Source organism: Diprion similis, chromosome 1, assembly GCF_021155765.1.
Source record: "Diprion similis isolate iyDipSimi1 chromosome 1, iyDipSimi1.1, whole genome shotgun sequence".
Taxonomy (NCBI): domain Eukaryota; kingdom Metazoa; phylum Arthropoda; class Insecta; order Hymenoptera; family Diprionidae; genus Diprion; species Diprion similis.
The window spans coordinates 8919509-8946837 of NC_060105.1; the positions used below are offsets into that span (position 1 = coordinate 8919509).

Sequence of the window (27329 nt, forward strand, 5' to 3'; positions counted from 1 at the left end):
AACTACCCAACTCAAAATTGGTTGGTAAAACTCTAAGAAATCTCTTGTAGGATAATTGCCGATATCTAATAACTTCGTTACAGGGTAATGGATAAATTCGAGACATTTATGTATGTATTAAGTTATAAGGAGTATATTAAACTTTATACATTATACAAGTTGGTTGTATTCTCATAAATAATATGTCTAAATACAAATGACCGGACAAATCCGTAATCTGAAAAGTCTAAAGACTAAATTCGCACGGAAGGAAAAGAAACGTCGAATCTTGCATAACAGGGTTAGGTTAGATTTCGTTGGAGATCAGTCGAATTACGTAAACATTATTTATTTCATTCTTCGAACTCTAACAACGATCTACGACAGTTTTATCACTCAGTATTTCGGTGCAGGGCACTCGATTTTTCCGCTTGTATCCACAGGCGAATAAAACTGTAAAAAAACAAATGAGAAATAAGATAAATTGCAGCTGCTGCCTGCTGGGCTAGTTAAATCTTCTGCTGCATACCTTGTGCTGCTTGTCAGCGTACTCGTTCCAAGGCTCAGGGTTCTTGGTTTTGGACCATGAGACTTCGGGACTGCGGATGGCTAAACGTAGGGTGTAGAAGACCGCTCCACCGCATCCAAGGAGTGTAAACGCGTACAAGGGAATGAGCTGTGGGAGATATAATAATCGTGCAAAGGGTTATACGGGATATAAAATCCGGCTGATTTCGAACGTCGAGTATTAACTCACGGCGGGATGTTTCTTCAAACTTGCAATTGTCAACCCTTGCATATTGGGAGCCATTTTGCACAGAGATTTATTGGCGTTAAAATTCACACCCGAGCACAATCGTACTTAGCACAGTATTTCCGTAACTCAATCCAAGGGTATGCTAGTTTTGCCAACTTCTCTTGCAGAAGTGGAGGAGGGGGGGTCGCCAGTCATACCATTAACTACGTATTTCGATCTACGTTCGAAAGCGTTTTACATTTATTACGTGAACTGTGCGTACTAGATTTTTTACGTCGTCTATCTATATAGTTAGACATTGTCTAACCTATGACTAACTTATAAGAGAGCTTCATACCTGCCTATGCTTGTTTTTTGGTATAGTTATAAAGCCTTAAGAAATTTTCGGTCCTTTCTCACCTAACAATAAATTCAATTTTCAAGATTAAAATTGGAGAACGTCGATAAGGTGATTTACAATAGAGACCAAAAAATCATATGATCATTACTAACACCAAATTTAAACATTTCTCGAAAAAATCGACTTCTAAAGCGTTGAAAAGAGTTACAAACGTTACAAATTTGAAGCTTATTTTCTAACGTCAGCTAGCAGACCATTGAGAAATATATCTGATACTATATTTACTTACCACACTGGCCAAATACCTGAAGGATAATAATTCGCTCTTCTGAAGTGAACACATTGTTGAATTTGGTTCCTCACACATGTTTTCGCACTGTCACTAAACGTTAAGAGTAGCTCACTGTCAGTAATACATTTTATGCCATGATTTTATGTAACCAGCAACAAGTTATTTTATAGTAACACTCATTTCAATGACACGGATAATAAGGCTGATTAATTTCTTATCGAAGTAACGATAAAATTTGAATGTAATATAGGTTACTGGTATGAATTAAAAAGAGTTGCTCAGACTACACTCAGCGTCGTTCACTATTTCCAAGTATGTGAGTAAAGAACTGGTTGGTTCGGACAAATCGCGTCATCAGCTGCAGTTTCTTCAATAACGTTCAGTAAAAAGTTTTGGTACATATATATGTATGTATACATTCCAGAATAAATATACTATTCGCAAGGGCTAAACTGATCATATTCACTGAGTATTCCGGAAATTGTTAAATAATTAAACGCGAGAAGAACACTCGGCGACGCGCACGTTTGAACTGGTTACAGTTCGGCCGACTTCTACTCGTCGTACGCGCTCGTGCCTTCGAGCGAACCATTTTCAAGATGGCCGCCGCTTCGGCAATGTTCGGGAATTTTCGTTACCACGTGATATCTACGTTCTCCCGCTTCTCGCCGTTTTTTTTTACTGATGGATCGAAATGATTGAAACTGAAATACACTACGTATAGATGTGATAAACTCTTATTAGGTTTGTGAAAGCAGCTTACATGAGGGCCTGATGAGGCCACTGCTCCGACATTCCCAAGAAAGATTCTGTCATTTTATAGTCTCTTTGAAAAGTGCAATGCTTATGTTCTGGAATGTTTTTTGACCTCGCATGATACTGGTTGAAATTTGACATCAAATTCAATGCGTTATCTTACGGGCGAAACGGATGAATTTAGAGTTAAATAAAGTTGAACGGTTCAGATTAGCAGCTGTAAAAGCTACATTTACAGTGTAGCAGAATAGAACCTTTCCCAAAACTGCATTCGCTTTGTATGAAAACCTTTTTTAGCCTCAAGTCTGATATCAGGTCCATTTACAATTTGAAGATAATTTTCAAGAGATGAGTATGGTTCCCAAATTACGCTGCCATTCAGAGTTGCACTAGCAGGAATTCTGTAAACATATATCGTTAAATGTAGCCAATAAAAAAGCCGAGCCGATGTGCAGTTTACTTCAGCTGCTCGTGACTTGATATTCACCCATTGGTAGCAAACGATGTCCATAATTCTACCATTGTATCTACCATTCTCAAGTCAGTTTGGCTGTATTCATGGCCTGGTGGCCCGAAATCTGTCTTTGGTCCAGGGAGAAGGTAAATCATTTCGTCACCATGTGGTGCATCCCAATCCTCTGTGTTACCTCCACTAAACTTATAGCTGTAACTGAAAGTGCCCCTATAGTCAAACGTGCAAAGGTACACCGGATTATTCCGCATATTGGATGCTAGATGCGATTGAAGTTCTTTGTACACGGGATATGTAAAAAAAACCGTCAGTTAGGAGTTGCATTAAGTTTGTCAATAGCTGAAAGCAAAACAAAGAAAATACCAATTTGATAAACTTGAACATTGTATATACGTTAGCGTTTCAGTACCTACCAATTTTCTATCAACAGTTAGATCATTCAAGTTATAGAAAGATTTAAGAGCAGAAGTGTGGGCTACGACATTATTTGACTAATACCACAGATCACAAGAGACGTACTTAGTAAAAGTGCCTCCAATAGGTACGCGGTTGCATTACAAGACGAAAGCGAAGCAATCGTTTCTATAAGCATGACTAAAATTCGTATTTTAAAGTACGATATCAGACAAAAAGATTTCAGCCTGACTTCTTTTGATCCCGATACATTGATATGGATCTTGCCGTTACCGTTGTTAAGCGCACGTTGGTTGAATAACAGTTAAAATTGTAGAATGGAGATCCCGGCTCAGTAGCAAAACCATTAGTCTGAAACAGTGTTACTGATTGTTTGAATATGCACTCGAAGTCATCGATGATCGATGTAGTAATTAATACTTGTCTGTTTAAATATTATGGATGAGCAATTAACTACGATGATGATTCCTATCAAGTAAGTGTCTTGGGAATGAAAATTTTGGCCAGTCGTAGCGGTAACCAGCAATAATATAAACTGTGAACGATGATAGCTGTTATCAAAAGTATAAGTGCTGTTTATGATAATTACTTTCACAATCTATCTAGTTGTAATAACAATCTATCTACTGATAACACAGTTCATCAAACATTTTTTTATCGAGTTCGCGTTTAAATAAATTTTGATTCTATACATTGAATAATAACCAAGATCTTTAATTATTACTTATAAAGTTTGGTTTTGTATTTTTCACGGTGAGTTGGGTTCTAGTTGTTAAATTTTTATTTCTTCCACGTAACTAACTAAATAAAAATTACTTTTATCAGATAAAGTTTTCTTTTGTGGAAACCAGAACGAAATTTCAGATTTTATCAAAAATTACCTATTTTCACAAACATTTATTCTAAACAACAATTAAACGAATATTTCGGACGTACCGTCTATCTGTTGAAGCATGAATATTTGACGCCTACAGATAGGCAACCGAAGTTACAATTTGCCAGCTAAGAAATGAAATTGTAACACCCAGTTTCCTATGTGTAGGCGTTGACGTGACTCATTTCCACGTGTAAGTACTACATTGCAATCTATTATTCTGGAAAGATATATTGTTTTCTGCGGCTTTGATATGTTTTGTGTGAATTGCAGAAATCATGTGCAGAATTTTGGCAGTGACTGAAGCATTTTCAGAAATATTGAATATTTACACAGAGGCTATCACCTTCCCCAAACATTCGAAATATTTCTAACGGGTCGAGTATTTCACCACTGATGTCGACAACTATAGTTTAGGAGCGAATCGTCAGAAGCGCTCAAACGTTTAGCATGAGGTTGCTTTCGAATGCGAAAATATCAGACATTTGTAAACCGTCGATTAAGATTGAAACAGAACAATGAATATATTTGCAGTTTTCTAGCAACAATACGAGTAGTAAAATACGAAATGAGCGAAAATAATTTTAGTGCACTATTGGATTGATAGTGCCATGGCACGATTGCACCATTCACTCATGTATATTGAGTTTACATTCCATTCGTAAAATTTCGTGACTTCTATTCATTTTGCGTTAAAAAAACCTGATATTCTTAATAAGATTTACAAAGTGTTTATGACAAGGCACGACGAACAATGTTGTGTAATAAAATTTAAGGATGAATATACAATAATTAGTTAAACGAAGTAAAAGTAAAGGTTAAATCTTAGTGACAACGCATAAAAACAATTGCTTACAAAATGATAGTTTATTTAAAAAAAAAGGCTGCTATGACTCAGCATCAGTTGCACACTATAATCGTAATATATTGCCAAAATACATAAATATTGAACTACAAAAATGCCTTTTACAGGCTTTACGCTAATTATAGGACAAAAAGGCAATTATGACGAATAGTTTTGCGGGTGCGTGGTTATTTGTTTTCATCGGTGAAAGTACAATTTTTTTTCTCAAGTTGAAAAATATTACTTAAAAACAAGTTTTTCATCAACTTAAGACTGGAATACACAAAATAGGAATAATAAGTTGTTTGTAATCAAAATAGTCAATAAGTCATCCAAGTATACTCCCATGGTTTAGAGAGAGAGAGAGAGAGAAAAATATTTTATATTTGTGTATGCCATGAGAGTAACACCGTGTGACAAATCCCCGTCATCTTCAGAGATTTACGAGTCCTTGAAGTATTGCTTGGATTCTTTGACGTCAGGCACCATAGTCTTCTGTCCTGGTTTCCAGCCAGCAGGGCAGACCTCACCGTATTTGTCAGTGTACTGGAATGCTTGTACAAGACGGAGTGTTTCGTCAACAGATCTAAACAGAAAAATACAGTAAAATTTTCCAGCTTGTATGCAGTTTGACCATCAAGATTAGAGTTTACATTGAGCAATGGCACTGTAATGCTATTTTAATTACGATAGGAAAAATTCTTAAAAATTAGGATGATACTCACCGCCCAACGGGGAGATCGTTGATGGTTATTTGTCGTAGAACCTGCTTGTCATCAATGATGAAAAGTCCACGGAATGGAATGCCAGATTCTTCGTCAAGGACACCGTAATCCCTAGAAATTTTCAAGCTCTTGTCAGCGAGCAGAGGTATTTTCATTTCTCCAAGACCTCCCTGCTTGCGTGGGGTGTTGATCCAGGCAAGGTGGCTGAAGTGTGAGTCAGTAGATGCAGCAACAACTTCGCATCCAATAGCTCGGAATTCAGCGACACGATCAGAGAAGGCAATGATCTCCGTTGGACAGACAAAAGTGCTGTGGAAAATATAGGTTTAAATGAATATCCAAGACGATAATTGAAAAAAGAAATGTAGAATTATTGGTAGATTGGCAGGTGAAAAAAAAAAACAAAAAATTAAATATATTTTACATGAAGTTGAATCATGTTACACACTTAGATGTAGCAAAATGCATAGAAAGTTTTCGTTTAAACAAGGAACATTTAGTGTATGGGCTCCATGAGTTAATGGAAATGTGCAAGTCATGTAGTAACATGAATAGATTAAGATGGCCGCAATGTAACACAAAACAGAACATAAGCATGATTATATTTTCTACTTAATAACTTCTTAAATTCATTAAAAGTATTTTTGTTCAACAAATATACTATTAGTAGATTTTGCTCCTGGAAAAGATGGTAGCATTGTTTAGGCTTCATCGAACAATATTTTGAACAAAGAATGACAGTAAAAGTGCTGTTAGTGGATGATGTTTTGATATTTTGCATGTTTTTGAAATAAGCAAACACCATCCCTTCTTTGCTCATTAACGACTCAATTGATTATATACTCACAAGTCCAATGGGTAGAAAAATAGGATCAGATATTTTCCTTTGTAGTCATCTAACGAGATATCCTTGAACTGACCATCAACGACGGCAGTCCCTTTGAATGCAGGTGCTGGTTTTTGGAGAGCAGGCATTTTGGCGTTTGTATACTAACAATGAACAAACAAATGTACAAATGAAGTTCTGAATTTAATACTCCATTTGGAAAAAAATAAAAGTTACATGTATTAAGGAATAAAAAAAACATGGCAACAGATAATTATCATAGATGAATCGATTTCAGTCATTGACTATGATACTGGTAAGACTACACTAAATTCCAAGTGACTTGAGAGATTAAAATATTATCTATAGCTTAGTCACTGTGACTGATAGATAAAAAAAAAATTACATAGTCATTAGAACAAGGTAATGGCAATGGAATAAAAGTAAATGCTAAAAGCAAGAAACTATACAAGATTGATTACTTAGAGCAGTCTGTAGAAATAATGACCACTTATGTACAGTTAAGGCAAAATTATATAAAATCCGTTTGTCAATACGATTGTAAAATATTTGCACGAGTGCAAGTATACGTGACAGATAAGAAGAAATTAAGAATAATGGATTACTGAAAATAGGAACAAGAATTACTGAAAAAACCTTATTATTAAGTTAGAATTTTTGAATAATTCAATTAATTCAAGAACAATGAATAATCGACGAACATTGCATGCAAACATAGAAAACCAGTTATACAAAAATTTATAAACCATAAATAGTTCAGGATCAAATGCCTAGGTTCAATTTTATCAACTCATATTATGATAGATGTGGCTGATGTAATGCTTCTAGTACTTTCTATCAAGAAATTTGATGCCGGTTGAATTATCATGACCCATCAATCAAGAGTCTTCTGTGAACGTGGCATAATCGAATTCATTAATAAATATTTCACAGAGTGTATCTGGCAAAAACGACAAATAAGACCTAGGTGAATACTTAATAATCCACGCCAATGGGAAAGAATAATCGATGCAATAAAACTTGAAATAAGTACCGCGTGTAGCGACCGGTTTACACAAAGTTGTGTAACCATCGATTGGCAGCACAAGGATACGTACGCAAGAAACAGAAACAATTGGACCGAGGAGAATACGTATCGTAACAAACACGGACCTTGAAACTATCGCGAAATGATAGGAAAAAAACAATAATCGTAGTCGGACAAAGGCGGGAATATTCGCTACGTACAACAAGCAAGGCAAATCGCGTAACTACGTGATGTAACAGAGCAAGAGATACGCGCGCGTCGATGGAAGATATGACGTTGTGTAGAAATAACGCAAGATTCCAGAGAATTCATGCGATACACCGACATAGTCTGGAATGATTAGCGACCGTTAGGCTGTCCACGTAACGGACGGTGAAAGGAGCCAGATTCATCTCAATCCTTCGCAATAATCTTCTCTCAAGCACATGCGGAGAGAAAAAAACTCAATAAAAAAAATCCGCTTAGACGATAGCACTCAGTTAATATCATTACGCACGTATTTGTCTTACGTACGTGCCAACAGGTTCAAAGTTAATCGTTCAGTAATGGTTCGTTCATTTTTACTTACCTTGTTTAGAGCTGAAGTTCCACAAACTGATCCCTCGAGCTATTCGGCACGAATGAAGCAAATACTTAGGCAATGTTGCCGGCTTACCGGCAGATGCTGATAAGTTGTTGCCCTAAGAGGGGGGGGGGGGGGGGGGGGGGGGGGGGGTTGGGTAACGGAGAGGCTAGAGAGCGGCGACGAGTCTGCGCGTATCGACTTCCGGCTACGTTCAACCACCAGCTTCCGAATTGCCTCCTGAACTCCATCTGTTGTCAGATCGACAAAACGTTTGACTAGTTTTCCAAGTTTTCTGACTGTGTCGTTGCAGGATCGTTTGCCTTGCATGCCTTTGATCCGTAACATAACCTAAATGTCAGTAGTAATTTTCAAATTTTATTCACTTTATGTAATCGTATATTGTTTACATGATTGGTGAAAATTATTTCGCATCGGTTTACGATACTGGCCGCTTTTCTACCTTAGCATAGTTTGACAGTTTTTTACTGTTTTCAGCAGCGGCTGGTGTTGAAAATTGCCAACTCATCTATATTAGTTTTTTCATATCCCTGAACGTAACATGTAGAATCATTTTAGAGTTTGTCATTATTTCTTAGGAGATAAAATGATGATTCTCAGCGCGAAAATTCCGAGGAATAGTGGGTAGTTTAACTGAAAACCCATACTTATCGACCGAGGTTAAAGAATAATCTTAAGCGCCGTAAAAATATTTATCTTTTTAATTTCGTGAACATTTCGTTGCTTGCGTATCGTGTGTTTGGCTGCTGCACATACGGAATTAGATAATCTCTCATTTACAGATAATAATGTCTCAACTTATACAGTATGTCGTGGTTCGTCAAGATTTGATAAAAACTATGAGTTGGCCGGTCGGTGCTGTGATTGCGCAAGCTTGTCACGCGTGTTCGGCCGTTACGCATTTGTTTCACGATGATATTCATACGCGAGCTTATCTCGCCGATTTAGACAACATGCACAAGGTGGTTTTACAGGTAAATTGAAATAACCGGCCTATAAACTCCTCTGCAACTCTAATGTAGTTAATACAATATGTATACATTCATTTTTTTCATTTCGCAACAAACAGTTGCAGGTTTTAAAATCTACGGAAGTTTTCTGGGTAGGGATCAAAAGTTCGAAGGGTCAATATTGCAAATGGCGGATATATCGAAATTTCAAACTTGTGAAAATAAATTAACGAAAGTTAAGTTCTTCGAAATCTTGATTTTTTAAAGTGTTACTGTTTGGTAGTCATTCTAATCAGTGACACTTTCGAAAATCGAGATTTCAACTTCCGTTATTTCATTTTCGCATGTTTGAAACTTCGATATATCGATCATTTGCAATATTCACCCTCCCAAGTTTTGACCCCCACCCAGTTTTCCAAGTTGTAACATTCTGAACTGCACTTGGCGCTGCTCAGTGGCCAAAATTGGAACTTGTCGAAGGGATGTCTCGTTCAAATCGCTCAGGCTGAATTTTTTCAAAAAGAAACTTAACTTCTGGTATCGCGTGGGGTTAATTTCAAATCGAAACGAATTACCGTGTGTCACACGGCCTTCAGAGCCTGAATTGCGAGTTGCAGATATTTCGCCATATTTAGCGAGTGCATGCCGGGTATCGTGGGAAGTTAATTTGATTCATTATAATTTAATACCGCAATGCATTTGCGGTGGACATTTGAAATTTCTCATGACGGAAATATAATTGCGCGCATCATATCACGAAATTGCATAATAGGAAGACGACTTATTCAAATATCTCCTGAGTTAGTGAGACATTCGTATAAATGTCCACACCACTGCACGATGACGCAGCAGTTCTGTCCCATTTTGTCTCTTATGGTCGTAGGCGTAAAGTGTTGATTCGAACATTTCGTTTGAAAAAATGAAAAATTTAATAATAATACTAATGTACACATTTATTAAATGATTGTTTACTTGCACAACTCTCTTAACAATCTTACGATGATAACGGTTGATCAACTGTTGTAAACATATTTTTGTTCCAGGCTCCAGACGATTCCAGTTTAATGGATTTGAAAAAATCTTTGGACGAAAACGACATCAAGCACAAGCTTTGGATAGAACAGCCGGAAAACATCCCTACTTGTCTAGTTGTAAAGCCGTATCCAAAAGATGAAATTCAAATTTATTTTAAGAAATTTAAATTGTTTAAGTAGCTTGATGCAATAAAATAATTTCTTTTCACTCACAGCAAAGGCACATTTTATTACCTTTTCTCACAATTAGAAAATACTTCTTGGTATTTGTGTTTTGTCCGGGGAATAATCTAAAATCAATTCAATTTATCAATCAATTTAATAATCGTATTTATTAATATGTGCTAATGGTATGACTCGTCGAAATATAAAATATTAGCAAAATATTATAAATCATGATTTTATAAATTGGAAAATACTGATCGTTTGGTGTAGAATTTGTGCCAATAAATATTGGACAAATTTTTTCCCGTTTCGAATCTTTCAGAACTAGACATATATAATAGTATATAATAATATGTGTATAGTATACAGTATAAATTAAAATTATTTATTGTCTACGATTTTTCTATAGTATTCGCATTTCTATAATTTAATATTATTTTAAATTTGTTTTTCTCTGTAAAAATTTTTGTTTAAAATTATAATAGAATTATATATGCGACAGATCGGTATTTGTGGACCTTTGCAGAGCGTAGAATTGATTATTAATAATTTTATTGAAGGTCCGGGTAACTCGGTTCGCCAATATTATAATTCAGTTATTCCGATCCAAATATATCGCGGACACTTCGGTCAAAGAGTGATAATCTTTCCCGATGGAAATGACCTGGTTGATGGTTCGCTGAGTTAAGGCAGAGATCAATGACGCGCGTTTCAGATATCGAGAATTGGGAATGAGCTAGAATCTAGATTATGGAATTTTACAAACGTAAATTAGTTCTTTTCAGCTTCTGTCTCGTCTCCTTTTTTCAGATATATTCTACGCATTGTACGCAACACGCATGCCATCGAGAGTATTTTTATAACAAATTTGATTTATATGTACATAAGTTCAGTTCTTTCGAATAAATATTCCAAAAATCAAGATGAAATTGACGTTGTTCCATATGTTCGAGATTATAAGCCATCTCCAATGTGCATGCGTTGAACGAGGATTACGTAAATAAATAACAAGTCGCTTTTTCGTTCAAAATCATATGTTAAAAAATATCTAGCTTTGTAAAATATGACCGCATCATACGACGAGATACTCTGACCGTATATTCAGTGCCCTGTTAACCAGAGAGGATTGCTGCACATTGTGAGATAAACTTTTTATTTATAGAATAATAACGCAGTGGAAATTGTTAAAACTGCGTAAGCGTATACAGGTATGTACCTTACGTGGAAAATCGGTTATTTGTGTACAGAGTATATGTTATAATAACATATAAATTACATGTATTAATATAAGTAGTATGTTTATATATATATATATATATATATATATATATATAATATTGACATGTGTACAAGGAATATTTTCCCTAATAGTCTTAAAGCTATCGTTATCTGCATTTTGCGGTGATAAATGGCAAAGTTAAAGATTATCATTACATAACTTTATACCAATTTAATCCTGTAAAGAATGTTACTTGCCACAATGATAAAATAACCGATGAAATTCGCTTGCGCTTGTGTAGGATTATTGTGCGTGATTATGTTTATTCCCGAAAGTTCATCCGACGTTGTGTAATTTTCTCTTTTTGTGCTCTATGAAAGTAAATAATTATACTAATTTTTTCTTAGCATTGTTAATTGATCGGAATAACTGTATGTTGTTATATACTAATAACAGTTTCACCTATACACGATACAATGACAATTGAAAATTCCGTCGTTTATAAATTAGATACGTAATATAAATATATATATATATATATATATATATATATATATATATATATATATATGTATATATATATTTTTTTTTTCAATATATGATTAATTTTTCCTACTTGCTAATTATACAAGTTATAATATAATATTTTAACTATGTACGTAACAATGTTCCTTGATAAACTGTACATGAGTACAATGATCAGTTGCAAAAAATTAATAATTATTGTAATAAATTATTTTCATTGTCAAATCAGCATCACCTATGCATAGGAGTTTTTAAATGTGGCCATAAGCTGGTTAAAGCCTCTTCGATTTAATATTCATTCAAATTTAGCGAAACTTGAATGAATAACTTTAGATATTGCTATTATAATTACCATCATAATTCAATGTTGCTATTCTCATCGTCATTACGATTGTTATGTTACAATAACTATTATTATCATTATGTACACGCATAGTTGGCGCTGCTATTAGACACTGTAAGTACATTTATTTACAAGACTTATGAATAGGATGTTCTTAATAATTAAATATTGACTTGATTATTCTTTTAATATGTATATATTTACGTTGTGAAAAAAAAAGAAAAGAAATTTAATAGGAGAAGTTAAAGAAATGGAATAATAATTATTATAGGATACGTATTCATCATTGTTGAATTATGATGCGTGTTTATTGAAGAGGAAAAAAAAAATTTGTTCTTATTCGTAGCAATGATCAAATCCTGGCGGTCTCTTCCTCGCCTGGCTCATATCCTCGAAGAAGAATCCAGGATCGCGTGAAGCCTTCGGGATCTCCATCTCTGCAATCCGAAATGATTACTATTCCCGCCATTTCCACAAGCTGTTGTGCCTCGACTGAAACGAAAGATGAAAGAGAGAACAAAAAAAAACCAAAAAACCCGCGTTTCAACCTCTCTGGGAATCGATACCGTTTTTTCCTTTTTCTTCTTCTCTATAATATTATCTATACAAACCGCATGCACCCAAGATTGTTAGTGAAAATCGCAAAATAAGTTGCGAACGTGAGAGGAGGATGACAAAACGGAAACAGAGAAAAACACGACAAATATCGCGGCACCGGAAGTGCGGGGGGTTCAACTTTACCAGGTCACGTTAGTTTGGGAGGAATGTGAGTCACGTGATGAGCATTTATTTCTCTGCCATATTCCCGTTTTGGTCTGGGTAATCGTCGTACTCTTCTTCCGGTTCCTCGTAATCCGTTTCCGCTGGTTCAGGACCGTCAGGCGCGGGTCCTGGCGTGCTCATCATTTCCTAATCACAGGAGGGAATAATTCCAAAACACAAGGATCAAATCCCCTGACTGATAGAAACTACCTCACGCAGGCTGCTGAGGGTGGAAGGCGATAGAAATCATTCCTTGAAATCAGTTTGATCGCATTCAAGCTGCGATAATAATTAATCAAATCTTGCATGCAATTTGTAGAAATTTTTTTTACGAAACTTGGACTTTACTGAGAAATAGTGGATTTTTTATTTCAAGTAAAAAAAAAAAAATAATCAGAGAACTTGTATATAACAAATGTTGAAATGTTTTCTGGGAAATTTGTTTTTTTTTCCCACAAATTAATGATTCGAATCTAAGGAGTCGGATTGAAATCCTGTTATCGGAATATATTTTTATACCACCGATCTGTAGCTGAAAAGAAAATACTAGGATAGAATTAACAAAGCCATGCAATTTTTCGTAGATCGTGATAAACTGGGTGAAGTTGGAGAACCTAAATAATTAGTAGCATACACCGGATATGTTATTTACGCAACAAATCTCGATCGACGAGTAATAAACGGAAAGCATAAGAGATCAAAAATCAAAAAATGTGGGAATTCGTACCTTGGATGGTCTCCAGCCGCATCCAGGAAGCGGAAGTCCATCGGCTCCCAAAGGACACGGAGCATCGAGTCCAGGAACACCCTGATCTCCTTTGTCACCTTTGTCGCCTTTCCTTCCTCGCTTACCTGGTGGACCCTGAGGACACAGCGCGAGAAGCATAAGTTGAGTTTGAGTTAGTTTTTGGGAAAGATTAAAGTTAAGACACGTACTGCAGTTGCGGCGTGCAAGTAGGCCAGGCATTGTAACAAAAGTTTGTGCATTTTTATCTAGGTGTGTAATATCGTCATAAATTATAAATTAATGGATTTCGGGAATTTAAGATGTGCAGAAAATTGTTTTTATACTTTCGGAGATGGATATATATATATATATATATAATATATATATATATATATATTATCGAAAAAAAGGATTCGAAACTTTTGTCAATTTTATGATAACGAAATGCAGAAGGATTTTTCGTTCATAGTTTTGATTTTTATCAATCAACTTTATAATTCTCTTGTCGTTCAAAAAATCTCAAAATTTTTATATACATATATATTAGTCATGATTCTGACGTCGCCGTATCACGTACTTTGAAACTTTCTTTTAGTTGTTCTTTTTTTTCTCTTTTTCTTTTTCAAATCGTTGGTGGCAGCGTGAAATATTTTCTTACATAAAATTTTTTCGATTCTTTAGATAAATTCCGTTTGCACAGAGTCAATTATAGAAACGGAAAAATAATGTCAGTTTCCTTTAGACTGAATTTTACTAATTTGACTCTGCAGATAGGTGAAAATCGATTTGTTATACTGTGAAATTGTATAGGCGCTAAAATACTGAGATTCCGTTTTTTTTTGTTGTTGTTTTTTGTTTTTGTTTTTATAGAGATTAAAGTAAGTAAAGTATTTTATTGTTAACTTTTAAATACATCATGAAAAAGATTCATCGATTAATCTCGCAAGGATAGGATAAACGCTTCTATCACGTTCGCAGAGCGAACAATTGTGATCAATAATTAATTATCACCATACCGTTAATTGCGGTATCTATTTCTTTTTTTTTACATTACAAATTAGGTTGATAAATGATAAAATTAATAAAAAACAATCAATATTTATAGTCAGTTGAATACTCACAGCCTGGCCGGTGGTGCCTTTTTCACCTTTTGGTCCCTGTAATTTTCACGCAGCGTAAAAACAAACAAAAAAAAACATACAAACATATAAGTATACTTACAAATAAAAATATATACGATAAAACAAAAATTTGAACATTTTAGTTATAATAATCGTGGATATTGGAGCAGTGTTAATTAATTAAACAAAAGGCACATTTCTGCAGGAGAAATTTTAACCAACTGTATAAATATTTTAAAGCCTGTGTCCTTCGGCATGCATGACAAAGGCAGAGAATTTAGATGCTTCGATGATGTGGTAAATGTTTAACTACTAATTTTTGACTTCTTTCTTTGTTTTTTTTTTTTTTTTAACTAAGTGTTCGAAATTCTCCAATTAATGCACTAAAGTAGTTGTATACATGTACTTGTGCAATGTTTCGTCACCATACCTCAGTACCTGGAATCCCATCTGTTCCCTGGGGAAAAGTAGAGAAAAAAAAATTGATATTAATTTTATATTGACATATATATGCATGGATGGGTGGTTTCTGATTCATTTGATTGTAAAAAACGGTAAAAACATGGTAAAAAAAAAACGAAGAAATTCGGTTCAAGCCGGCAAACTTTTTTAGAAAAATCGTCGATTTAATATAAGTTCAGCAAAGTTTTGGAATAAAAAGTTATTTTAATACTCACAGGCAGTCCTGGGTCTCCACGTTCTCCCTTCGTGCCAGGCTCGCCTTGTGCACCCTGTAATAATATAAAAAGTGTGAATAGTAGCTGTGTTCAAATGGTAAAATCGTAAATAGTGAAATGAAATTTCCTTCGTATATAATGTTCGAGAAAAAATTTCCCTTCTATTCGTCCTGCATGATTTGACTGATATTTTATACTATACACATATATATATATATATATATATATATATATATATATATATATATATATATATATATGTATATATATTGCGATAAATGTGATATTCGAGTTAGTCAGAATTAATTTTTGCGTTAATCGTTAATATTGTTAGCTGTAATGTTTGGATTTTATGATTAGACATGAACAAAATAAATAAATAAATAAACAATCATAAAAAAAAAAAAAAAAAAATTACTCATCACGGTGCGCAGCTGGTGAATTATTTTCTATGAGAATGTTAATTGATTTGAAGTAAAAAGGAAATTGAAAAAAAATGTGTATAGAAGACAGGACACACGCACACACGCTTACGAAAATGAAGATATAAGAAAATAAATAAGAGTAAACTAGGAATTTCTTTCTCGCCAAATAATTACTGGCGCGTGATAAATCGATGTATATAAAAATGTTCCCGCTCACCTTCATGCCGTCTAATCCTGCCGGCCCCTGAAAGGGAGATGAAATGAAATCAAATTTGATGAAAATTAAAGAGTGGCAAAAACGAGAGAAACAAAAGGAATACATACACCAAAAGTAAAATGGGAAAACAGTAGGGGAAAAAGTATGTATCATATAACAAGAATTGAATCTTTAAATAAAAAATTGAATAAACATGTTTATAATTATTTGGATTTTGTTTTTTCTTTTTTTTACCGTAATATATAGTAAATAAACATGTTTATTGCGTGTATTATTATACGCAGATATAATACCCATATATTATACATACGAGTATGTATACATACGCATGTGACATATATAGGTATATTGTATCATAGAGAAAAAAAATGTTTTTCAGTGGAAAAGGAAAAAAAAAAATTAGACAATTAAAAAAATTGTATACAAATCGTTTCGAAATTCATTCCGTGACGAATGATTGGTTGAGAAATTTCGTTGACATATTTTTAAGATTATTAAATCACGAGGCTGAAGTCACATGCTATAAAAGTTGCTTGAAAATGTCTGACAATGTATGTAATAAAATAAACCGGTGGATGTGAATGAAAAAAGAAAAATAATTTCAACAATTCATGTGGTCGCAGCAAATTAACACGTGTTAATTTATAAATTTAATTCAACACAATACGTATAATTAGAATTTAAAAAATGGTGGGAAAGAAAGTGATAACGAAAATAAAAAATATATATTTAGAAAAATTATGAAAAATCAAGGTCTCTCGATTATCTAGAACAAAATGCAAAAGCGTTCTACATATAGTATGTAAATATATGTGTCTATATACGTATACACATATTTACATGCACATAATATAAATATCCACCGCGTCATCGGGATACGAAGCTTTGACAAAGGGCGTTTATAGATAATGAAAGCAAAGGACACAGGCACATGCACATTCTGTTTATTAATCAGGATATCGTAAAACAAAAGTTTGTTAGTGATTTTAATTAATTTTCCAAGGACATTTCTGCAGATGGTTACGGAACGCTGCCTTAATTATTAACAAATATATAATATATAATATAATATATATATATATATATCGTGTATGTATAATGTATATCATAACGCTCCGTTTCTAGTTTAGCCGTAGCAGACTACTAGCAGTTGCGTTTATAACATTTTATCATCACCATCGTCACCATCGTCGTCATCGTCATCGTCATCATCATCATCATCGTCATCAACTTATCCTCGAATAATCTTAGTGCGTTTACAGTAATCTGATTACAATACATTAATTAAGTCGTGTTTTAAATATCTTACAAGTTCTTATTACATATACGATTCTTTAATAAGATTATCATTAGATTTCACGTATTCTCATATATGTATAGTAATAATAACAATAATATTAATTATACACGGTCAAGTTTTAACTGCTAGAAATCGATCCACGCAGTTTCACCGAACTACAGTATTAATAATAATAATAATAATAATAATAATAATGATAATAACAATAATAGTAAAAATAACAATAATGATCAACGCCAATTATTATTATTATTATTACAATCGCAATTGTTATGTTATTACGTTACCTTAAATTACCTCTTTAAGTACTTAAGTAATTAACTCAGGATAAACATATATATTACCGATTATAATATATAATATATAAAAAAGTGGCTAACATAATTAATTACATCACTCTGTTATCACTATATATTTATACAATGTATATTGTATTTCCAATCGGCGTTATTTTATTGGAACACAATCGGCATTCAACTTCTCGATTTCACGATTTCTTGCCAATCTGTAGTGCCGATGTTGTTTCAGAGATTCTCTCGCAAAGTTGTTAATTTCTATTTATGCTATTACAATTACGTATTGTACCATTTACTCATCTTTTTCTTTTTATGTATAATCAAATTTCGCAAGCCGTGTCGTATTGTTTTTTTTTTTTCAGTGTGGCGCTGTGACGTGCAATTAAAAAATTTTAGCCAATTTTTCGGAAATTTATAACAGTCTCATTTCACAAATTTCGTTTTATTCCAACTTCAGACTTGAATTTTTGGTTTTATTCTTACAGCTTTACCGACGGAATATTTCTGTGAATTTCATCCATATATTGAAATTTCAGTTATTCCATAGAAATTCTCAGATTTCAGAAAACTGTTCGATTAATATGAAAATAATTTTTCGTCTACTTTGGCTGTAACTAAAATCAAAAAACAATGTCTAAGATCGTGACATCCTGCCTTGAAATTGAAAAGAAAAGCAAGAAAAAAAAAAAAAAAACAGAAATAAATTCTAATCAATTATTAACAGCAAGCCTAAATTTAAAAATTTTTGTTCCGGGTTTAAGAACTAAAATATTTCGAATCCCGTGTATGAATAACAATATCGATGATCTTCGAGCCACCTTATCGCGTGTTTACATAATGTAATATATAATTCACGAGATATTACTTGACCAAAATTACATTTATAATGTAAGCCTATTAATACTAGGTGTCTATATTTTCTATGATACGCCGATTTATTTTTAATTAGCCATTCTAAATATATGCACGTATTATTTTTGCAAGTAATGTGCGTGTGTGTATTTTTAATTTTTTAATTTCAAAATTTTTTTCTTGTTGTTGTTCTTGTTTTTTTTTTTTTTTTTATATATTATGTACAAGTATATAATATTATAAGGATATTGCATCGGCAGCTGCTAAGAATAAGAACACTTTGGTTAATAATTATACACGCCGCATTATGCATAATACATATTATACGTACATACACCGTATACATACAAGTGAAATCGCATACACGTATTATTTATGCATATTATAGAATAATACGTACGTACGTACGTACGTATGTAAAAGGGAATTGATGAAAATCCATTATTATTTATTTAAATTTACGTTTAAGAAAATAATTACTCTTTCCGATCAAAGACGTACGTCGTATGCAGGATAGAGTCGAGATTAGCTATACGTATAAGTACCATCATAGCCTATTCGTCTATTATCGGCAATAATGCGTTTACAACGTTTACAAGAGAATCTCCGGAAAATATTTCCCCCCCCCCCCCCCCGCCCCTGGTTTTTTTTTTATGCCCAATGATTTCTACGCGTTGGTATAATATGAGATGTAGATATATGACACATAGCGATTTAAATGCGATCGAAAATTATTGTTCTTGTTGTTGTTGTTATTATTATAAATAACTTTTTTTACGAGGGACCGCATTTCTAAAATATTCATGCGAAAATCTCGCGGCTCACCGATCAATATGATTAATATTTATTACATGTATTTATTTATACGCGCTTATGTATATATTTATATCGTTGTACATAATTAATATATTCATCCAGGGGTTAATTACATAATTTATATAGTGTTAGAAGAACTATTTTTCTCCACTTGGCTCGATAAATTATAAATGTATATAATAAATAAGTATAAATAATTTAAAAAAAAAAAAAAAAAAAAAAAAACTACATTCGGTGGATCGAATAATGATTTTTCAATTACGTGGGCATTTGTATCGATTAAGTGAGACGATGACTAAATGCAGAGATATTGATGTATCGTTGAATGTGCGTCAATTACTATATATTTAAAAAAAAAAAAAAATATATTTTTTAAATATATTTGAATTTTCATCTCAATTTCATCTCGAGGATAAATTGTCCTGAAATAAATTGCAACTAAACAATAAAAAAAAAAAAAAAAAAACAAATGAATAGCCAACCGCTGATCGTGCAGCTCGACACCGTCCGCATTTATTTATTTAAAAACGATGAAAATATGAATCGCGATAATCGATCAATGACCGGAGTGACACTCGTTGTACGTGAGTAAGAATTTGTGTAATATATTTTTGAATGATATGAGATGATATGATGCGATGTGATATGACGTGTGTAATGTTATGCAATACGTGATATGACGTGTGACACACATTATCGTGATAATGCGATGAACAAATAATCACTCAGACAATATCTTGTGTTTACGGAATATCCGACCATTCGAAAATGTTAATAAAAAAAACCTGACTCCAAACGGAGATCAAAAAAAAAAAAAAAAAAAACTTGAACCGTGACTTGACACGAATTTCAGGATATTATTGTTAAGTTCGTCTACGATGAACAACGTTTCAGCGTTTTAACACTCGAACATCGGATCGTGTAATTGAACAAACAAAATTTTCAAAAACATTATGAAATTGCGGACACATCCGAAGTGTGGAAAATGAACACGTGTCATAAGCTACACTCGCTGATTGGCGGTATGCATATATATATATATATATATTCATATATAAATTTACGTATGAATAATTTTTTATATGTCCCTTTTCCTTTTTTCACGATTATTCAAATATTAAACATACCGTGGCGTTTTTATTTTATTATGTATATACCTATATTACGTAGATCAATATTATTTACATCGATATATTAATGTTAATATTAATGTTATTACCGTGATTATTATTATTATTTTTATTGTTGTTACTACCGTAATTAATATTACTATTGTTATTATTATTACAATTATTATTATTATTATCATTGTTATTAAGAATATTTGAATGAGGAAAATAAGTTTAAATTTTTTATCATAATATTATCGTAATATTATTATATTATATTATATTATATGATGCATTTGGACGCTGTGTAAATTTTATCACCAAAATTCATGTACGAATAAGAGATTTCACCATATTTCGAGTACGTATGCATGTATATAAGTACAGTTTTATTTATTGAAGCCACTGTGATGCTGAACCATAATTACAGGCCCATAACAGTCACTCGTATTTTTTTTTCACCCTTTCCTCACTTTCTTCCAATTGTGTTTTTTTTTTTTTTTTTTTCTTTTAAGGGATTGAATATCGTTTAAAACGTGAGCATATTGTCGAAAAATGTAGCGATTTTCTAACGGAATTTGCGCATCAATGCGTTTTATTCCTCTGATCGAAATATCAAATTTTCCTCAAGTTTTATGTTCAGGGTTTTTTAACTTAAAAAAAAAAAAATATATATATATCAGACTCATTTTAAAAGACCTTTTCAATGTCTCGAGTTTCAATTTTCAAAGACACATTGAAAACTTTACGGAGGTCACGAGTCCGGAGAAAAACCGACGAGAACCGATTTCTCGGTTGTTTTTACCAGAGAATTCAGTTTTTCGTAATTTTTTTACCATCCAAAAATGTTGGGAATGCGTTTGTTTGGAAGCCCCACCGTTCCAAATTACGAAACTACAATTTTGCCAATTTCATTAAACGACGAAAAATTTCTTTTCTCCTTTTTCGAAGACGCACGTTCTTTGTGATGGAAATCGAAGTTCTTTCAATAAAAGTAAAAATCAACAGTCTTAATCGGTTTAGCTATCTAATCTATAACTACGATATTTTATCGTACACATTACGCCGTTAAATAATGATACAAAATGTGCAAAAATTATACACTTGCGATATTCAATTATACATGTATGATAAATTTAATAATACGATATTACAGCTACCTGCATATGGACGCGTTAAAATTAGCTGTCTGTTTTCATTCAGATTCGATTTTCAATAGTTCTTTCTTGTCAGAATGAGGAAAAAAAGGCGCTGAAAATAGTCTTGAAAAACGATTATTTTATTCCACTCTTTAGTCGAAATCAATCGATAAAAATTAAGAGTCATTTATATTAAAATTCGAGGCAAATTTTGAAGCCAAGCCGTGACTCAGAAATATTTAATCAGAGGATCTAATCATTATCGGAGTTTTTACAAGATTTTCAAATGATAACTGTGGTTCTGAAATATCTATTTCTCGAATCTGTACGATAACAATAAAAATCGAAACAATATCATTTAAATCGCTTCGGCCTTTTGATAAAAATTATTTAATCCTATTGAAGGGTGGAGAACAGATATAACATAACGAAGAGAAGATTTTTCCCCCACAAAAAAAAAAAAAAAAAAACGCTGGGAACGATTGAAAATAAATCCATCAAATCCCCGTAAAATGTTACCCAACTGTTCTACCACCCTTATAATATTATACTTGAACAAAAACAGATGTACAATTATTTATACAGCTAAAACCCGCCGAGTTAATTGGATACATAAATCTGAGAACGTGTGCCACCCAATTACACGTAAGCCGTAAATTGTTATGTATTATATTTTATCCATATCGATAATTGGATTGAAAAATGAAAAGGAAAAAAATTAAAAAAAAAAAAAAAAAAAAAAAAAAAACAAGACAACGAACTATTTCTACTTTCCCTTTTGTTATTTGACTATTTTCTAACTATATATTCGTCTCGATTCCGAGGAGGGTGTGTGCGTTTTCTGCTGGGAGTTCTCCATGTTACACGGTCTGTAGTAACCGCTGGGTTAATATTGTCGGCCTTTAACCTTTTGACGGGTAGATGGGTGGGTGATGGGTGGAAGGTATTGTGTTAGTTGTTAGTTCAACTAGTTCGATCCCCACGCGCCAACCTGCGTTTTTTGTTCAATTCGACTGATTAAAACAATTTTTTTAGTCACTCGCAATTTTATGCGAGGATTACTTTTTTTTTTTTTTTTTTCTAATAATTTTTTAGTGTCAATTGACATTTTCTCTTTTGTAAACAATTGCTGTGATATTAAATCGTTTGATACAATGCAATTGTGAATTAGTCATCGGTTTTTTTTTTTTTTTTTTGTTTACAGTCAAACGATAAATCATTGCATTGTATAAAAATTATCAAGTTTCGACATATATCTAATATTTAAACCAAAAGTTTGATTATCATTTCACGATCGAAAAAAAGTGAAATATACCGAGTATTTTTCAGCGTTTCAGTTTCGATTTTCGAAAAAAGGACTTAAACTTTGGATTTTCGACCCATTTCGAACTATAAAATTTAGTCAATCCCATTGACTATACCCGTTTTGAGTTCGTTTTGTTTTTTTTTGTTATTAATATTGTGTCCCCGAATTTCGATGCGTAATAATGATTAAAATGATCGGAAATCGTAAGACCGAATTAAATCTGTAACGCATTGATCACAGTAAGTTCGTCGATTCCATCTTTCACGGCCCTTCTTCGCTCGTATCCTTTGATATTTTTTTTCCTCTAATAAAACATCTGCCAGTACCACCCACTAATTAAATTGTCAGATTACAAGTCTGAGAGATTTTCGTCTCGTATATTGTGTATAAAATTATATTTTCTTTTATACAGTTTTTTTTTCTCGCTTCAACCGCTCAATAATTCTACGTAAGAATTCAATGAATTTATTGCGGGTCGATCTTGAAAAGAAATGTAGCTTTATATTCAATTGACAGATATTCTTGGGAGAAAAAGATAATAAATAACAGTTTAGAGAAAAAAAGAAATGGAAAAAATTTCGCGAAGATCGATTTTAAACGTTTTTTTTTAATCCCGTGTATCAAAAAGTCCGCAAAAAGTTTTGTATTATTTATCAAACGGAAGATAATTATGAGTTTTCGTCAAATTTCATTTCGTCAATGCTCGAAGTATGTAGAGAAGGGTGGGGCAAAGTGGACCCCTTAAGAAAATAATGCCTAAAATCAGAATAAAATCTTTAGTTTTCATATGAACTATTATGTTAAATTATTATCTAGCTTTTTCTAGAAAAAGTAATCGTAAATTCAAGTTCAGAAAATTATTTGACTTTGACGAGTTGAGAGTAAAGCACAACTTGAAAGGTTTTGCGTTATTAGCTGTGCAATTACTCTAATAAATGATTTCCGAATAATTCATATTTAATAAAAAGTTTAGGTGGTTAATTTTATCTCTTGTTGTTTAAAAAATTTCAGGGGGACCACTTTGCCCCGAAATTTTTTGAGGTATCATAAATTTCAAGTTGCCCACTTTGCCCCATCCTCCCCTAATGTATTGATTTCAGCTTACAGCCGGCGGAAATGTGTCGTTATTGCGTGGAAAAGATGCAAAAAAAACAACACGGGGATAACAATAAACCAAAGGGACAATGATAGTGACAAAAACCGAGTAAACAGAGAGGAAATATTCTCACGGAGGAATGTTAAGGCGATTTTAGGAGCGGCTGGCCCAGGTTCTTACCATGTTTCCAGGTTTACCGGTGTCTCCTGGTCTTCCAGACTCTCCTCTCAATCCCATGGGACCCTGTGAGCAAATCCAGAATAAAACCGTTGGAGTAAAACAAGAGAAGTGACGGAAAAAACATACTTCATAAACCCTGGCGAAAATTCCTTCGAATTTTCCGATGGAAAAGTTTTTGTTGAATCTTGAATTGATTAAGTAAGTATTTTACATACACTTTGAATTCTGAGGTTGTTAATTTTCTTGCAAACAAGTTGTAACGTACTTTTTTTTACTGAAATGTAAATATTTGATTGAATCCGAATGAGCTTGTAGAAAAAAGATAATCAGAATTTCGATTATTCGTAAGTCTGTAATATTACATTTTAGAAATTCGTCGTTAAAATTGTTTCTCTCCAATTCTGACGAAATAGAAAATTTATTCATTTTATTAACTTATTAGCTTCTCAAGAAACCTGTGCATATTTATTTTCGAAGCAAAGCGTTTTTTGCCAGGGAATTTCAAACTGTTTTATATACGTACAGGTAGTCCCATTGGACCAGGATCACCCTTCGTTCCTTTTTCGCCCTGAAAAGCAAGAAAATTGTGAATGAAACTTTTCCGCTATCGTAGAAAATTCTTATACACGCCATATACATATAGTTGCACGTTTCATGTAAAAAATAAAAGACGAATTGATTTCTTCAAGCGAGTTCAAAAACGAGTAAAAAAAAGCTCGAAACTCTGAAATATGTGAAACGGTTTGAAGTTATGAGAGAAATACTGACGGGGTCACCCTTTGCGCCGTCGTGGCCTCGGTCTCCTTTTATTCCAGGTGGACCCTGAAGTCCGGGAACTCCAGCTGGCCCAGGAGGCCCAGGTGGGCCCATTATCTGAAAACAGATTGCAATCTGATTGACGAGAAGTTTGACGTAGCGAACGAAATGTGTCGAAATAAAAACCAGATTTAAAAAACAACATTTTTTAAAGTGTTATTATACATTGTCAAGTTAAATGTAATTAAAATGAAGTCTCTGTGGCCTGAGAAAATAATTTCAAACGCTGAATTTTAGTTCCAATTTAACTTTAAGAAAAATCGAGTTGTGTTTTAATATTTTATACAAAAAAATTTGTGGAGTTCGTCCAATACCAAGTAATAATACTTCAATTTATTATAGTTATTAAATTCGCTGTAAATTGTCTGTCAAATTGATTTTTTATTGAGATTAAAATAAATCTCTTGTGTTCAATACTTGTGATATACAGACGATAAGATTGCGATTTTGTAATAAATGCATTATTGTTGTCCAAATTCTAACTCAGACTGTCTACGGAGAGCCTATTTACATAAAAAAAAAAAAAAAAAAAAAAATTATCCGTTGATAATGAGAATCAGACAAGTACTGAAGATTTTTTGGTTAAAATTTTTTCCTGTATTACAGAGACTGTTTAAGTTACATGTAACTAGATAAGCTTCAGTGACACTTGTTAGTATAATAATAATCGGTTTTACATGGTTTTTGTTTCAAAGTAAAAAAATTGATTTTGATTTTGACTTACCACTTCGCCAGCATTAACTTCGAAGGTACCGTCACCCTGTAATAAATAAGAGAAGAAGAAAGGAAGAAAATTAGTTGACTATCAAGTGATTATTTTTCGATAAACTAAACAGTGTGCAGGTTTTTTTACTCGTCATTAAGGTGTTTGTATTTTATATACGCACCTGTCTTCTTCTCAATTTTTTGTACTTCTGTTGAGGGGAATCAGGGCGACATGAAAAGAGAAAGAAAAATTATTTCACAAAGAATTAGACAAAGAATGACGAAGGCGTTTGGATACCGAAACTTACCGATTCTCCCTTCTCTCCCTTCTCACCCTTCTGACCTGGGTAGCCCTGTTTTCGAAAATCATATCACGTTAATTGTTCACAATTTCGGTCTCAATAATACTAGAAACAAATCAAAAAGAAAATTTCGTACCGGTGGGCCAGGCAATCCAGGGGGACCCATAAGACCCGGTGGCCCGATGTCACCGTATTCACCCTTTTCACCCTTCGGCCCAGAGAGTCCCTGAAAACCATGAAACGACGCATCGTTTATTCTCTCGCGTTTAAAAAACCAAAATGAATATTAGAATTGTGCTACCAGAAATTACTTCAATCTTCTTGACTCTCTACTTATAGCTAAAAATTCATTTTAACAGTATTACTGAATAATAAAGAGAAACAAATAATGGGAAATAAAATCGTTGTAAGAAAATTTACGAATTTCTTTCCATCACTATTTATTAAATAAATAATTTCCCAAGTACAAACCGGCATTCCTGGAGGTCCTTGGATTCCAGCCTCGCCGTTAAGTCCGTCAGCTCCCGGAGGACCTTGAGGTCCAAGATCGCCTTTGGAGCCTAGAAACGAACGAAGAAAATGTATTAAAATTCGATATTCGTACGGGGATTAGACTATAAGTGACAAAGCTTGTTCGCCCTGCAGTGAATTGACAAATTACATCTGTTCATATATATATATATATATTTATTTATTTATTTATATATTAATGAATTGAAAAACTGAGAGCACATTGCAGCTTGATCCTCGGGCCTGCAGTAAGTGTGGAGAACCTGTTTTCAGATGAAACTCATAGTGCATAATAATAACGAGGGTATAATATAAGGTTTTATAAGGTATTGAAACGAGGGGGTAAAAAAAATCGAGTGACTTGGGTATTAACGGCAAGAAAAAACTGCAGTGATGATACTTTGTGAAATTCCCCTCTTTTCCCCTCCTCATTAAAATTCCCGCTTTTCTTCAATCTACCTGGCGCGGCAGTCTCGCCCTTGACACCCTTCTCGCCGCGGTATCCGCGTTCTCCCTTCTCGCCCTTCGGTCCCGGAAGTCCCGGTTCGCCGGGCAAACCCCGTTCAATCACCTCCGGTTTACCGCCCTTGAAACCCTACAACGACACTGCAAGGTCAGATCCGTCCAGGCCCTTCGTTTATACGGGGTTCAGAGTTGCCGTTGTGCTGAGCACTCGTGGGCTGGGGTTGAAGTTCCGAATTTGAAATTATCCGGAAACTTGAAGCGAAGATTTTGAACTTTTATGAAACAACGAAGTTTCGAATGGTCGGAAAGCCGACGGCTCAACGTTCCAAAATTCAAGTTCCGATAGAATAAAATTCCGAAAA

The 27329-nt window shown here is 33.4% G+C and overlaps 5 protein-coding genes across 6 annotated transcripts in view; 1 reads left to right on the top strand and 4 right to left on the bottom strand.

Moving 5' to 3' along the window:
* Nucleotides 1-125: 125 nt before the first annotated feature.
* LOC124407703 (cytochrome c oxidase subunit NDUFA4) lies at nucleotides 126-919 on the bottom strand. The gene is made up of 3 exons (XM_046884125.1): nucleotides 737-919; nucleotides 509-655; nucleotides 126-432 (listed from the first exon to the last, which is right to left on the bottom strand). Exons 1-3 carry the CDS (start codon nucleotides 788-790, stop codon nucleotides 376-378), a joined length of 258 nt encoding a protein of 85 aa, XP_046740081.1. The 5' UTR covers nucleotides 791-919; the 3' UTR covers nucleotides 126-375.
* Nucleotides 920-2342: 1423 nt separating this feature from the next.
* Nucleotides 2343-2916, bottom strand: LOC124407687 (venom carboxylesterase-6-like). Its single transcript, XM_046884093.1, has 2 exons — nucleotides 2612-2916; nucleotides 2343-2525 (listed from the first exon to the last, which is right to left on the bottom strand). The coding sequence occupies exons 1-2, from the start codon at nucleotides 2845-2847 to the stop codon at nucleotides 2357-2359; spliced, it is 405 nt and encodes a 134-aa protein (XP_046740049.1). The 5' UTR covers nucleotides 2848-2916; the 3' UTR covers nucleotides 2343-2356.
* Nucleotides 2917-4736: 1820 nt separating this feature from the next.
* Nucleotides 4737-8023, bottom strand: LOC124407679 (peroxiredoxin 1). The gene is made up of 4 exons (XM_046884080.1): nucleotides 7896-8023; nucleotides 6301-6443; nucleotides 5454-5762; nucleotides 4737-5314 (listed from the first exon to the last, which is right to left on the bottom strand). The coding sequence occupies exons 2-4, from the start codon at nucleotides 6426-6428 to the stop codon at nucleotides 5170-5172; spliced, it is 582 nt and encodes a 193-aa protein (XP_046740036.1). The 5' UTR covers nucleotides 6429-6443; nucleotides 7896-8023; the 3' UTR covers nucleotides 4737-5169.
* A 111-nt stretch (nucleotides 8024-8134) lies between these two features.
* Nucleotides 8135-10108, top strand: LOC124407691 (putative peptidyl-tRNA hydrolase PTRHD1). 2 transcript variants are annotated; one of them, XM_046884113.1, is made up of 3 exons: nucleotides 8135-8246; nucleotides 8693-8884; nucleotides 9904-10108. In XM_046884113.1, exons 2-3 carry the CDS (start codon nucleotides 8699-8701, stop codon nucleotides 10072-10074), a joined length of 357 nt encoding a protein of 118 aa, XP_046740069.1. In that variant the 5' UTR covers nucleotides 8135-8246; nucleotides 8693-8698; the 3' UTR covers nucleotides 10075-10108. The 2 variants fall into 2 exon arrangements, with proteins under 2 accessions (XP_046740069.1, XP_046740061.1); XM_046884105.1 differs by lacking the exon at nucleotides 8135-8246 and having other exon boundaries at nucleotides 8553-8884.
* Nucleotides 10109-11939: 1831 nt separating this feature from the next.
* Nucleotides 11940-27329, bottom strand: part of LOC124407712 (collagen alpha chain CG42342) — a 157936-nt gene continuing 142546 nt past the window's right edge. The window contains exons 12-27 of the mRNA XM_046884136.1: nucleotides 26962-27097; nucleotides 26464-26552; nucleotides 26129-26218; nucleotides 25999-26043; nucleotides 25873-25899; nucleotides 25710-25745; nucleotides 24938-25042; nucleotides 24693-24737; nucleotides 24170-24232; nucleotides 16076-16102; nucleotides 15434-15487; nucleotides 15187-15213; nucleotides 14757-14792; nucleotides 13636-13770; nucleotides 12888-13055; nucleotides 11940-12583 (exon numbers count right to left, since the gene is read on the bottom strand). Coding sequence (XP_046740092.1) covers nucleotides 12933-13055; nucleotides 13636-13770; nucleotides 14757-14792; nucleotides 15187-15213; nucleotides 15434-15487; nucleotides 16076-16102; nucleotides 24170-24232; nucleotides 24693-24737; nucleotides 24938-25042; nucleotides 25710-25745; nucleotides 25873-25899; nucleotides 25999-26043; nucleotides 26129-26218; nucleotides 26464-26552; nucleotides 26962-27097 — 1038 coding nt within the window. The 3' untranslated portion in view covers nucleotides 11940-12583; nucleotides 12888-12932. The remainder of the gene's footprint in view (nucleotides 12584-12887; nucleotides 13056-13635; nucleotides 13771-14756; nucleotides 14793-15186; nucleotides 15214-15433; nucleotides 15488-16075; nucleotides 16103-24169; nucleotides 24233-24692; nucleotides 24738-24937; nucleotides 25043-25709; nucleotides 25746-25872; nucleotides 25900-25998; nucleotides 26044-26128; nucleotides 26219-26463; nucleotides 26553-26961; nucleotides 27098-27329) is intronic.